Genomic DNA, 12,820 nt, shown 5'->3' with positions numbered 1-12,820 from the left:
TGAAAAGGGACAATATTCACACCAACAAGGTTATGTATCAAGAAATATCAGAGGATATTTCCTACATAAACCCATCTTAAATTCAAAACGGAACTATGCAAATAACAGACCAGATAATGGTAGGATTTCTGCTTCACGAGGGCAGTGATTCTTCCCATTCAGCTCCTGTTAACTCTACACCCAAGCCCTAACATGTAGGCAGGTCCTAATAATAATAATCCTTGCATTTGATATAGCGCTTTTTTACGTCGGGAGGACGTCCCAAAGCGCTTCACAGAATACACTGAAAAGTGAATTGACTGTAAATTTGTGGGCAAACGCAGCAGCTAATTGCGCACAGCAATGTCCCACAAACAGTCGTAGATTGAAAATGACCAATTTATTATTGTTTTTAGTTTTGGAGGGATTATTATTAGGCTCTGTGTGGAGTAAGGAAACTTGCCCAAGGTTTTGCCCTCTGCCTGGAATCGAACTCAGGTCTCTCACTTGCAAAGCGAGTGCTCTAACCGCTGAGCCACAGGACTCCGCTGGACAAGCAGCAGGAAGGTTACACAGACAGTACTCTCAACGGCAAGCTACAGCGTTTGGAGCTGGTTAAACTCCAGCAGTTACCCTGGGAATCCTCAAACCTTGTCTCTCGCCAACCTGCAACCCTCAAGAGACAGAGTGAGGATTCCATTCCAGACACAGGGACATTTCAACAAAAACAACAACAAGTTACCCTTGTATATCGCCTTTCACATCGAGAAGACGTCCCAAGGAGCTGGACAGTCAAGGATTTGCACAAACAGTAACAACAAATTACATTTTGTATAGCGCCTTTCACGTCAGGAGGACGTCACAAGGTGCTGGACAGTCAGGGATCTGCACCCGAGCTGGTGGTTGGGATGAAGAGGGGTGGAGGCCAGGGAGAGTAGGAGTAGGAGGGTGACCAAAGGCATGGTCAAAGAGAAGGATCTGTGTAAACGGCATATAAATATGCACAACAGCCTGTGCCTTACCTGTTTGAAGGTGGTGACCAACTCCTGCCTCTGGCTGAAGTGTTTGAAAAGAAGTTGCAGAGACCCAGAGACCAGAGGCGGGTAGTTATGCATGGTCAGGTGTATCAGCACTCGCAAGAACATCGTACCCCCTTCATCATCCACCTCCAACGTGGAGTGTTTGCTAAAGAGAGAGGAAAACACGTCATCTTTTCAAAACAAGATCAGAAACGGTCGTAAACCAAGAGTTGTTCCATTATTCCTCTTCGTAACACAGCACAGAGCACTTCATGTGTTATAAACTGGGGATAGGGAACTCAGTTGATGCCAGGATCACAAGAGAGATCCAGGAGGTGAAGCCAAGGCCCAACTTGGCCTCATTCTTCCATAGTACCCTACTCTCCACCTTCTTCCCATAATAGAATCAAGTTTTTTTTTCAAGGAAACAAATTTAAAAATTAACTTGAATCACCTTTCCTTTAACCCATTCCACACTTTAATTGTCTGTTGTCTGTTCCCAGTGTCTCCTAAACATACCTTCACAATCAGGAACCTGTGACCTTTTTGTCCTGGAAGCACTGTTCTGGATTTACATTCCTCTCTGTCTCTCTCTCTCTCTCTCTTAACAGCAGAGATGAGCCACAAAACTAGTTTGAGATTGGGGCTGAACATGACGATGGATCGAGACAATGGTACAACTTTACTGACTATCAATCAAACAGTGAATAGAGCTAAAGAGATAATAGAAAGGATTACAAACTTTCCATGGTACTTTGGAAAGAATGGGCTAATTATATAGTCTCAGCCACAAGCCCACGTAACAACAGAGTAAGTGCTCCAGGTGTCTTTTGCCCCTTTTGATAAAGAGTTCTAAGGTGAAAACCTAGTTATGACCTAAGCAGGACATAAGGGTCCAGTCACCTGGTGTTGAGCAGGTAGCATGGCAGAGTGGGTTAAAGCTATTTGTAGGTCGTCTATGTATAAATGACCTGGCACTATAGCATCGTTTCTTAGCGCACACACACTGATGGATGTTAAGCTTGTTTACTGTGGTATAGGATTACCCTGCTGTGGAGGGATAGGACAAGGCAAATCCTCTTTGAACAGTGTACTGAGCAGCAACAATGGTATTTTAATTGGAGTGGGAGGACATGCCTTGATAATCTCGATAATTGTAACTTTCCAGAATCAGAGAATCAAGTTGCCACCGTTACTATTTTCCTGTAGGCCACTTTACAGGACAGGGCAGGAATCTGAACCTGCTCCTTTGCCAATTACTTCTGAACTCTTCTTCCTTAGCATCGCTGGCGAAATCTCCTGCACTTCAGCCCCGGAATGTATAAATCCCCTCTCTCCCTCCTTCCCTCCAGCATATCAATGGTGCCACAGCAACACAGCAAAGGCAGGTTTGCATATTAATCTGTCAGTACATTATTTCACATTGTAATGCAATGCTAAATAAAATATATTTCTAGCCGGACCATTAGCAACAACGTGGGCCTTTTTACAGAGTGTACGGAGAAAGAAATCTTGCCTGGAGGCAGTTTCCAGGAACAGAGGCATGGCATGCTTGCTAATCAAACTGTATCGCAACTAAGACAGGCAGCTTTAGCCCATTGACTCCATTGACACCACAATTCCTAATCACAGAGCATGAGCTCACACTCCTACCTTGGCACTTGAGCTCAGCCCTTTTCACGGCTCAATATAAGCGAGCACTTTGTGGTAAGAACCCCTCTCTGTGGGGAAGGATCAAGCTAGCGAGACCCATCTCGACCCCTACCTCACAAGATTCCTAGTGCTGACAGATCCTAGAGTGTGTCTGAGAGACACAGCTTTAAATTGGTGGGGGCGGAATCCTTCATTAACATTAACATACGCCTTTTCGAGAGGTGGAGGTCTTAAGAACAACCATTTTGATGACTGCAAAACATAGCTACTGTTGTGCAAACTCTGGCAAAGCATTAACAAAAAGATCTGTACTCTCTGGCCAACAACCTATTTCATTTGTGAGCCTCGGGCACCAGCAGAGACCAGACCCTCCCGAGGCTGAATCTGAGGCTGAACCTCAGCAGGGAAAGGGCTTTGTTCCAATCGTGAAATTTCTTGCCCAGAGTCTCACTGGCCTGAATTGACCAACGATACCCTCGCACTATCTATGCAACGCTGTGGTACACAGGTTGAGGTCCTCAAACATATGACCCGGTGACGTCAAAAGGTTCGTACGTACAAGAAAAACATGCATTTATTTTCCAGACCCATACACTTGCCGAACAGCAACAAATTACACTTGTATAGAGTCCTTCACGTTGGAAAGATGTCCCAGGGACCAGCAAACAGCGGCATTGGGATTAGCAAATTGTGGGTTTGTCAATCTCAGAGCTCGACACGACACCATCAGTGTTGCCCAAGTTGGTCCACTCATAAGACAACCTATAGCCCTCAGGTATTGCTGTAACTTTGGCTCTACCACCTTGAAGCTTTGTTGCAATTTTATCATCTCAGAGCAGGTAGGAATCAAAGCAATACGCTGCACAAACCTACCCAACTCCGAACATGGCCTCCGCTTGATCAGCAATATGATCCAGGTTGACGGTTGTGGCTGATAAAACAGGAGAGAAAAAAAAATCAGATTTGTGCTTGAAACTCACATCAGGATAAGTCATGGTTAACGAACAAAATGTTCCCTAAATTGGCCCTTATTCTGGTTATACTGCCAACTACAATAGGCCTCGGGGTTCAAATTAGTGGCCATGCAGGAACAAGAGCTGTGTTCCATTCGGGCTGTCTCTCTGAGCGTTGTTCCATCTGGATTTGTAAATAGAAACAATTCTGTCAGGTAACCACACTGTCCTCATGTCTCATCACGCATGAAATCCCAGCGCAGTGAAAATATCCCAGCAGAGTCTCTTGACTGCTATCCACTGGCCCAAGCTGCTTCTGAGCCAAGGCAAAACAGACCTCAAAATTCATTCAAGTTCCACAATTCTTGCTATGAAGAAGGCCAATGCGGTGAAAACATCAAAAGTTGACCCAAACTTTACGCATCTAGCCCAAAGTGATCGTTTACAGATGCTCTCAAGGAGAAGCTTAAGCACGGTAATAGATTTCCGCATGTGTCAGACACCACATGATCAGACACGCATGGTGGAAATTTATTGCCGTGCTTAAGAGTGTCCAAACCAAACTGAGAGTGCCATGCATCCCACCTACACAGAAATTCAGCTCTGGTAGATAGCAAGCGCTGTTATAACACTCACCAGCTAATCACTTAACAACAAATTACATTTGCAAAGCGCCTTTCACCTCGGGAGAACGTCCCTAGGCGCTGGACAGTCAGGGGTTTGCACCCGAGCAGGCATGTTGGGATCAGGGAGAATGGAGGGCAGGGGTGCGGTAGGAGGGTGTCCGTAATGTGCGGTCGAAGAGGAGGGTCTTGAGACGTGTTTGGAAGGAGGCAAGGGAAGGGAGGGAGCAAGACAAGAGGGACTATGGTATGGAGTTCCAAAGAGTGGGGGCAGAGGAGTTGATGGTGGGCCGGGCGAGGGATGTGGAGCAGGATAGTTATTGTAATGTTACCGGTTGGCTCCATAAAAGTTGCAGCGGTGGCTCCTTCGGCACTGTTATCTGGTACTGGGTTACTCTCCACAAATTCCTTCTTGAAGACTGACAGCAGGTAGGAAATCCGAAAATCCAGTCTAACATTAAGGATGAACTGAAATGGAAAGATCACAAATCAAGACGGTTAACTCTCTTTCTGTTCACGCCTGCCTGCCCAGGTGGACACTATAGGTCTCCCGTGGCGAAAAGAGAAGGGGGTAGTTAACAATCCCCTGGGTAAAACATTGGTCATTCACTTCATAGCTGTTTGTGGGACATTGCTCTGTACAAGTTAACTGCCATGTTCGCGTACTAAATACAGTAACCACATTTTATTCTAGCAAATCCTGTGAGACACTTTGAGACGTCCTCCTGCCGTGAAAGGCGCTTTATCAAATAATATAATATGTAATCCTTGCATTTAATATAGCGCCTTATCATGGCTTTGATGCGTCTCAAAGCTTTTCACAGAATATACTGTAAAGTGAATTATTTTGTGGGCAAAACGCGGCAGCCAATTGCGCACAGCAGTGTCCCACAAACATTCATGAACTGAGTGGCAAATTATTATTTTTTATTTTTTGGAAGGAATTATTACCCTCGTAAATGCAAGGATTGCTATTATTATTATTATTATTATTATTTTCCCAGGCATCAGTTTTCCTTTCTTCTAAGAAGAATCGAGTCATTATTCACTGAACTCACTGGGATTGAAAAATGAAAAATTGGCAAACCAGTGGTCACAAAGTCAGTGCAGGCCTGACCATTCCTCATACCTGTAAAATCTCCAGGATTTTCAGTTTGGTGTCCATAACTATGATGTTCTCTCTGTCGGGGATGTCTCTTGGTTTTAATTGTGGTTCTAGGCTTACGCTGGGGCGAGCGAAGGTGCTAAAGATAGATTGTTTTCTGCTTAGAACCATAGTGGACATCATCTGACCAACTCCGTGAATCGACATCTTCATATTTTTTCCTGCAATAAACACAGAAATGGGGTGGGAATTGGAATAGGTAGGGCTACCTATGTATGTGTGTTTAGTTGTGAGCATGGGGGGAACCAAAACAATTGTGTGTGTGGGTGTGTGTATACGGGTGGTGGGGGGGCCAGGGGAGCTTGTCACAAAATTCAGGGGCAAAAAACATGTTTGGAGGTAAAGAACATATATATATGCGCGTGTGGGGGAGGAGGGGAGGGGCAGGGAAAAGGACATGTAAAGTCATCAAATGTTAACGTCATTCCATCAGGAATCAACTCCTTCGAATCAGGAATCAAACGCTCCTCCGACATGGCACAAAAGCAAAAATAATTACAAATATTATTAAAAATATTCCAAGATACTGACCTGCTCCCTCTTCGTGAAACATAGCTTCCATTCCGTTGGGATTTTGAACACAATCTATAATGCCCAGCAGTGTTCTGGTCAGCCTCAAGAGTTCACTGAAACTGTAGAATCCGAAGTAGATCAAATGCCTAGCCAAACTGACAACCTGAAGAAGCAAATCAAGGTGTTTTACCATCTGTACTGTCACCTACAATATACGAGTGATACACAATTACGACACGATACAAATTTACATTTATGCAGCGCCTTTCCCATCGACAGGTACTTAAAATTCCAGAACAAAACAAAGCTTTAATTGAGGTTTTGCTGGATCAACAAAACCTTAGCAAAATCAATGCAACCAATCAGTGATATACAATTAACATTTTGTTACTCTCTCATATTCTGGCTGCTCAGCTATATACATGGGGATAGCAATCTTCAGCATTCAGGTAACACTAGTCTCATGTCAGAAAGCTTTTTGTTCGGTGCTTACAATGAGAATTCCATTCTGAGAGCACAAGGAGAGGTTAACTAGCATTAGACTCCACTCAGCCACATATGGGCACTGCAGTATGTTCTGTGAACCACTTTGAGACGTCTTAGAGACGTGATAAGGTGCTACATCAAATGCAAGCATTATTGTTATTATTATTATTATTATTATTATGACAGTAACCATTTGAGAGTGACTTGTCAGGTTTTGCCTAAAGTCTCTTCTATATTGCTAATATAGACCTCCATATCCTGAAAGACAATGTGTCTGACATTAGATGAAAGAGTAAGTATTAGGAATAAATATAGCACCTTTCACATCTGGAGGATGTCACTGAACATTTCACTGGATTTCCCGTGAAGTGCGTTGACTGGATAATTTATGAAATCCAACAATCCTCACTTCAACTAAACACACTGCCGCCAATTCTGTTACAAGTGTTATTATTATTATAAGTGACACTCCGTGCTGAGCAGGCCGACAGTGTTATTCATTGCGAGCGTTACTCACAAGAAAGCAAACAAGGAGTGTTACCTCGAACGTGAGCTTATTCTTCTCCTCATCGGAAAACGGATAAGAGTCGTTCACCACGTTGTTCAGATAATCTTCCACAAACTCCATCGTGTGAGCAAACTTGTTTTTCATGTCAGTCCGTGAGTCATTCATGTTGGAATCATAACTGCGGACATGTAAAAATGTGAGTGAGCGTGCTGACCAAAATAATAATAATAATAACCCTTGCATTTGATGTAGCGCCTCATCACATCTTCGAGACATCTCAAAGCGCTTCACAAAATATACCGTAGAGTGAATTGACTGACCCTGACTTGTTTATAAATAATATACATGTAAAAGGGAGCAGCTTGAAGTCAGGGACAAATAATTAAACAGACACGGTGAAGAAAGATCTTACTCTTTGATAGTAATGGTTGTGGGGATTTCGGTCCAGAGCCGGGCAAACTTGACAGACGTCACCCGCTCCTGAGGGTCCCTGTCCACGTGGACATGCAGCATCAGGTGGCAGAAGGAGGCACGGATATCGTACGGCAGCATTTCGTCCGCCATGCACAGGAATATCAGATCCACGCTCAGCTGCTTGGAAATTTCATCGATGGCTAAATACTGACGATCCAGGCACATCCTTGCAAAGAGTTTTAACTGGTACCTAAAATAGCAGAAGAGGAATTGGAACATCTCAGAAATATAATCTCGAATTTCTTTTGAAAGTAAACGACCAATTTTTATCTGAGGGATTGTTGGCCAGGATACCGCAAGAAACTCCCTCCTCTTTTCGTATTGTGCTACAGGCACTAACATCAACTGACATCTACCTAAATTGGCACAAACGGGATCACAGTTCAATGCGTCATCCAAAGTATAGCAATGCACAGCTACTGCCTACTGCCAGCCTACATGACAAAGCTTGTTGTCTCAAAGGCAATGCTTTTCTCAGCTCTGGGAGACAACCTCTCTTTCTCTCACTCAGTCACAGTGTTTCTCTATTTTGCCCACACACTTTTCCTCCTCCCCACAGCCCCGCTTCAAGTTGAAGTCAAAACTCTTTGTACTGTCCCTCTAGTGTAACTCGATCTTTGGCAACACGTCAGGTCTGTCATATTGCCTAGTGCCAGCAATCAAAAAAGATGTGAAATAAAGGGTTGACGGAACGAAAGAGAAAGATGTCAGGCATTTTCTTGATCTCTGTCTCCTCGGTCTGCGTTTCCTTGTAAAATTGAGAAGTTTTTAAAAGCCAAGATTGGCCTCAACTAACCACTTCTTGTTGACCTACTTTCTTTGCTCTCCTATTCTTTTGAACATTGACTGTAAGCCACAACATGGGCCTTGATCCTTAACCTAGATTTCACAATGCCAAAAAAAAACAACGCAATGGGTAAAGTTATTGTGGCAAACAACCAACATACAGCATGTGACTATTTCAAATAACACACTAACGGTGTCAAAATATTGATCATCCCCAATATCAAAATATTTTAAATATTTATCTCTCTGCTACAGTAAGCGCATTCGCAAACGAGCAGACTCCTGTGCAACACTGATGTAACACAGCCTCTAATATAATACAGATTTTAACGATGCCTTACTAATGCAAAAACCCTCATACAACACCTTTTGTACATACTTTTCTCGGCCTGACTTCTCTGTCAAGTAAATAGATAATGACTGCTGTAAAGTATATTTGTATATTTATTAGTTTCCATTTTAGAGACGTGACTGATAGTTCAAGCAAATCTATGTTAAGATCCTTTGATTCAAAATGTAACCTCAGACTTTGAACACTAAGGTCCAAAATTACTCAGTTTTAGCTTGTCAGATCATGCAATATTATGGAGAATTCCTGAATTCAGTCATAAATTGGAACCTGGTTTTCCACAGTTCTTACAGAGAAACCAGTTTCCAAATAAAAATTGAATTTAAGATTTTTCCTGCAATTCTTTAATTTTCAGACAATATGGCCTTACAAGCCAAGACTAGGTGGAATTTAGATCCATGTAACTATTGCTAGACGGTTTGATTTATTATTCAATTTTAACTGGGGGATTCTTGGGAGAAACTCCTCTTTTCGAGCAGTTCACGGATTAATTTAACCTCCATCTGAACAGATAGATGGGTCCTTGGTTTAACATCAAACCCCAATCCTGAGGATTTAGTCCCCAGTGATGCAGATTCTATTACCTTAGGAAACTATTTGCAAATTACCTGTAATAAGTCAGAATGTTTTTATCATGAAGGTTTCCAGCCCTGGCTTCCTGAGCAAGTTGTCTGATGCTCTTGTCCTGGCTTTCGTTGTTTTTGTCTGTCCACAACAACCAAACTTCGTCATCAAAGTACTCCATACTCATGTACTCTGACGTGTGGGACATCTCCTTCACTGGCCTCAGCCTGCGTAGAAAACAAAGGCACTCAACTTCTGCCGAAAAGTCATGTGGTGCAAAACAACCCAAGTGGAGTCCTGTAGCTCAGTGGTTAGAGCACTCATCCTCGCAAGTGAGAGACCCGGGTTTAATTCCTGACAGGGAGAGAAGTTGGGCAAATTTCCTCGCTCTGTTTACCTAGCAGTAAGTAGGATCCCAGTTGGTAGTCGATTGACGGATCGCATTTCCAGGGGTAATAATCCCTTCAAAAGATAATGACAATAAATTGGTCACTCAAGCCACGACTGTTTGTGGGACACTGCTGTGCGCAACTGGCTGCCGCGTTTCACCCACAAAATATGCAGTCAATTCACTTTGCAGTATATTCCGTGAAGGGCTTTGAGACGACTCAAAGATGTGATAAGGCCCTATATCAAATGCAAGAATCATAATTATTATAAGTTGCCAATTCTGCAGGCATTCCCACGTGCTTCGCAACAAATGTCTTCTCACTCTATTGAGGGTTAAACTTAACTAACGTCTTCAATAGTATTCAAGAATGGCTTTCTTTCAGATCATGCATGACGTTTGTGACTGGCAGTGGAGGAATCTACTTGCACTGTGCTGTTAGGCAGCCTCAGTAAACTATCCCTTGGAGATTCTGTAGCGTAAAGGTTAAGATGCTTCCTTCACATGGCGTTATTATGAAGTTAAGCACCTTGGCTGCCTCGCCTCTGAATCTGTCAACCACACATAAGTCTGATCGACCAATTCTTGACTGCACTATTACTTGGAGCAGGATACTGCAGGGGAAGGGGACCAATATCCATTTCTGTTTGCTCAGCACAAAGTGTATTGGAACTGGGTGAGCAACGGGAAAAAGGAGGAACTGTAAAAACGATAGAAGGATTGAACGAAGAACAAAACTGACTAGCGAGATGAGAGATAGAGAGGTAGAGGGAGATAGAGGGAGAGGGGAAGAGAGAGGGGGAGAGGGATAGGTGGATAGATGATAATAATAATAATAATCCTTGAATGTGATATAGCACCTTTCACTTCGTGACGATGTCTCAAAGTGCTTCACGAGGTGAGATATCCGAACTACTTTCTTTCCCTTCCCTACTCTCCCAGCCCAGTTGCAGTTATCGATTTTCTCATGAGATTAAGACAAGTTCACAATGTACACGGTGCCCCGGAGAGAGCTGGGTGGAACCAAAAACATGCTTTTTTTTTTTACCAAATTCATGCTCTTTTACGTTGGAAAAAATATAAACCTGACTTTTTGGAGGAAAAAAACAATAACTATGACTAGAATTTTATCCAACTGTCACCAACTTTCTCTTAGTTCCCTATGAAATGGCATTGATCTGCATGCAGATACATTTGCTCAAACTGAAGTGAAGGTAAGTGATTAGGTTTTTATCTTTAGGTTGTCTGTATTTCTTTGTTTTTAACCTTGCTTCAAGATGTTTTTTTTTCCCCCCACTGGTCATTGAAAACAGCACTAAGAAATATAACATTGAAATTATAAACACACCCAGTTGTGGGATTCTTTCTTCGTCGTTTGCCATTGTGCATCTAACTAAATGACAGAGAACACCACAACAATATTCGCTTGTGCGCTATTTTCTTTGCCTTCATTCTCTGCACTTACATCTCTCTGAGATAACTGTCTGTATTTATTGGATCCAGATCGGTAGCAAGTACCAACACAGACACAAAAGCACAGAATAGCCTCCTCCTGTTTTGTATATGTACTATGGCTGTCCTTAACATAAACAGTCTTTTATATCCCTATTGCAAAGACTTAAATGGAACATACTTATTGAAGATCTAACATGCATCACTTCCTGTAGCTTCAGCTACATTAAATGTTGGACAACTCTACTGTTTCTCCATAGATTCTCAGACTTGCAATGCTTTGATTCGATGAAGAAGGCACTTAGGCCCATTTGATCTCCATGACCTTAATCATCCTTCCCAGCAACTGTTCCAGTAGTCAATTATCCTGATATCTGTCCTATAAGCAAATGTCTGAACACGGTTTGAGGAAAACACAAAACCAATACTACCGTTATGGAGATGGGGACTGAGTTGGGAGCAATGCTAAACACAGCCACGAGGGAATACGAGTTTCAATTTTTACTGTCATGTTTTAACGAACAGAATTGCAATAACTTTGCCTTTAAGATCCCCCAATACAGGTCGGCTCCCACGATCGCTAATTTTGTGCTGCTGAAAAAAAAAGTAGGTTTAAAACTCACTCTGTTTTTATCAGAATATCTTGATTCATGGGATCCAATACGCATTTGCAAATAAGTTCCTGGGTCACTGGAATGGCGATGTGGTTAGAAACACACAGGTCAGATAAATAGTCTAAGAATCTGTCGAAAAGAAGTTAAAGTTAGATACTGATGTGTTAGACAAAATTGTAGATGACTTCAACAATGTACCCTTAATTATTTGAAAAATCCACTTGAAAAACTTTCAATTTTAACTGACCAGTGGTTATTAATTAAATCAGTGGTAATATTACATAACTACATACATTTTTTATGTACAGAAAATCACTACCAAATACTGGGTGGTAAATGGCTTTGTTGTTTCATGGGTTGACTTGATTATAGTTTGATTGGGATGTGGATCCTGACATTTATTTACCAAACAAAAAACAAAATGGGAGCAGAAAGCTAATACAGCTTGTGTCAAGATATCGGTGGGTTTCTCAATGCTCTGAAGAATAACCGATTTCCGGGTCATCAGGTTACCACTGATGTCACTTCACAGCACATAAGAAATTATGCCAGCAGCAACCTGAAAATCCAGAATTCAGCCATTTTTTAGCGTGAGAAAGCCAGACGGTTTTCTGCACGGTGTGAGAGGGAACTATGACGTGCCTCTTATCATGCTGGTTGGGAATTTATGGCTCTTCCCTATTTAGTGCATTGCTGTTAGCAATTTCCTTTACACTGTTCCCCCACACCGCGCACTGTGAAATCAATTCAGCAATTAACAGGCGTCCATAGAACCGGGCATTGATGTATATGCCAAAACAACATGGTACAAGTGGGCGATGTTATCATTTTTAATCAAATCCTTTGCATCACCTTTGACAGGGGGAAGACAGATGGAGAAAGAGAGAGGCTATATCAATGTGGCTCTCGATAGTTATACTGCAATTACGTTTCCACCGAGAAATCTCTCCAGTTGGTGAAACCAAAGGTGACCTAAAACCAATTGAATTTTATAGACCGATGGCTATACGGAACAGAAAGAGGTAAGTTGATAGATCTCTGACTGACTTGAGTCCATTGAACCTATAGCCTTAAACACATCCACCCTCGTACCTGGGCTCTCTGTTCTTCCGGACCAGTTTGACGAAGGTTTCAATCTCTTTTTTTGTGATGTGTTTTTCTAGAAGTTTCCTGTTGTTGTGGAGCAGCGCTGTAATGGTGTCTTCAGCCAGAATGTCATAGCCAATCTGAGACTGCATCACTCCGAATTGCTTGGCGATATGTTCCTGTCACAGCAACCAGAGGAGGATTGTCA

General features: G+C 42.5%; 1 protein-coding gene across 1 annotated transcript in view; it reads right to left on the bottom strand.

The window, feature by feature from the left end:
• Positions 1–12,820, bottom strand: part of itpr3 (inositol 1,4,5-trisphosphate receptor, type 3) — a 105,289-nt gene that overhangs the window by 45,734 nt on the left and 46,735 nt on the right. The window contains exons 16-25 of the mRNA XM_007894214.2: positions 12,619–12,791; positions 11,536–11,655; positions 9,117–9,299; positions 7,312–7,563; positions 6,933–7,077; positions 5,924–6,068; positions 5,357–5,553; positions 4,560–4,695; positions 3,525–3,582; positions 1,002–1,164 (exon numbers count right to left, since the gene is read on the bottom strand). Of these exons, the coding sequence (XP_007892405.2) occupies positions 1,002–1,164; positions 3,525–3,582; positions 4,560–4,695; positions 5,357–5,553; positions 5,924–6,068; positions 6,933–7,077; positions 7,312–7,563; positions 9,117–9,299; positions 11,536–11,655; positions 12,619–12,791 (1,572 nt within the window). The remainder of the gene's footprint in view (positions 1–1,001; positions 1,165–3,524; positions 3,583–4,559; positions 4,696–5,356; positions 5,554–5,923; positions 6,069–6,932; positions 7,078–7,311; positions 7,564–9,116; positions 9,300–11,535; positions 11,656–12,618; positions 12,792–12,820) is intronic.

This window comes from Callorhinchus milii, unplaced genomic scaffold (genome assembly GCF_018977255.1).
Source record: "Callorhinchus milii isolate IMCB2004 unplaced genomic scaffold, IMCB_Cmil_1.0 Scaffold19, whole genome shotgun sequence".
NCBI lineage: Eukaryota > Metazoa > Chordata > Chondrichthyes > Chimaeriformes > Callorhinchidae > Callorhinchus > Callorhinchus milii.
Note: the sequence above shows the minus strand (reverse complement) of the source record. Positions and strands in the feature narration are given on the sequence as shown.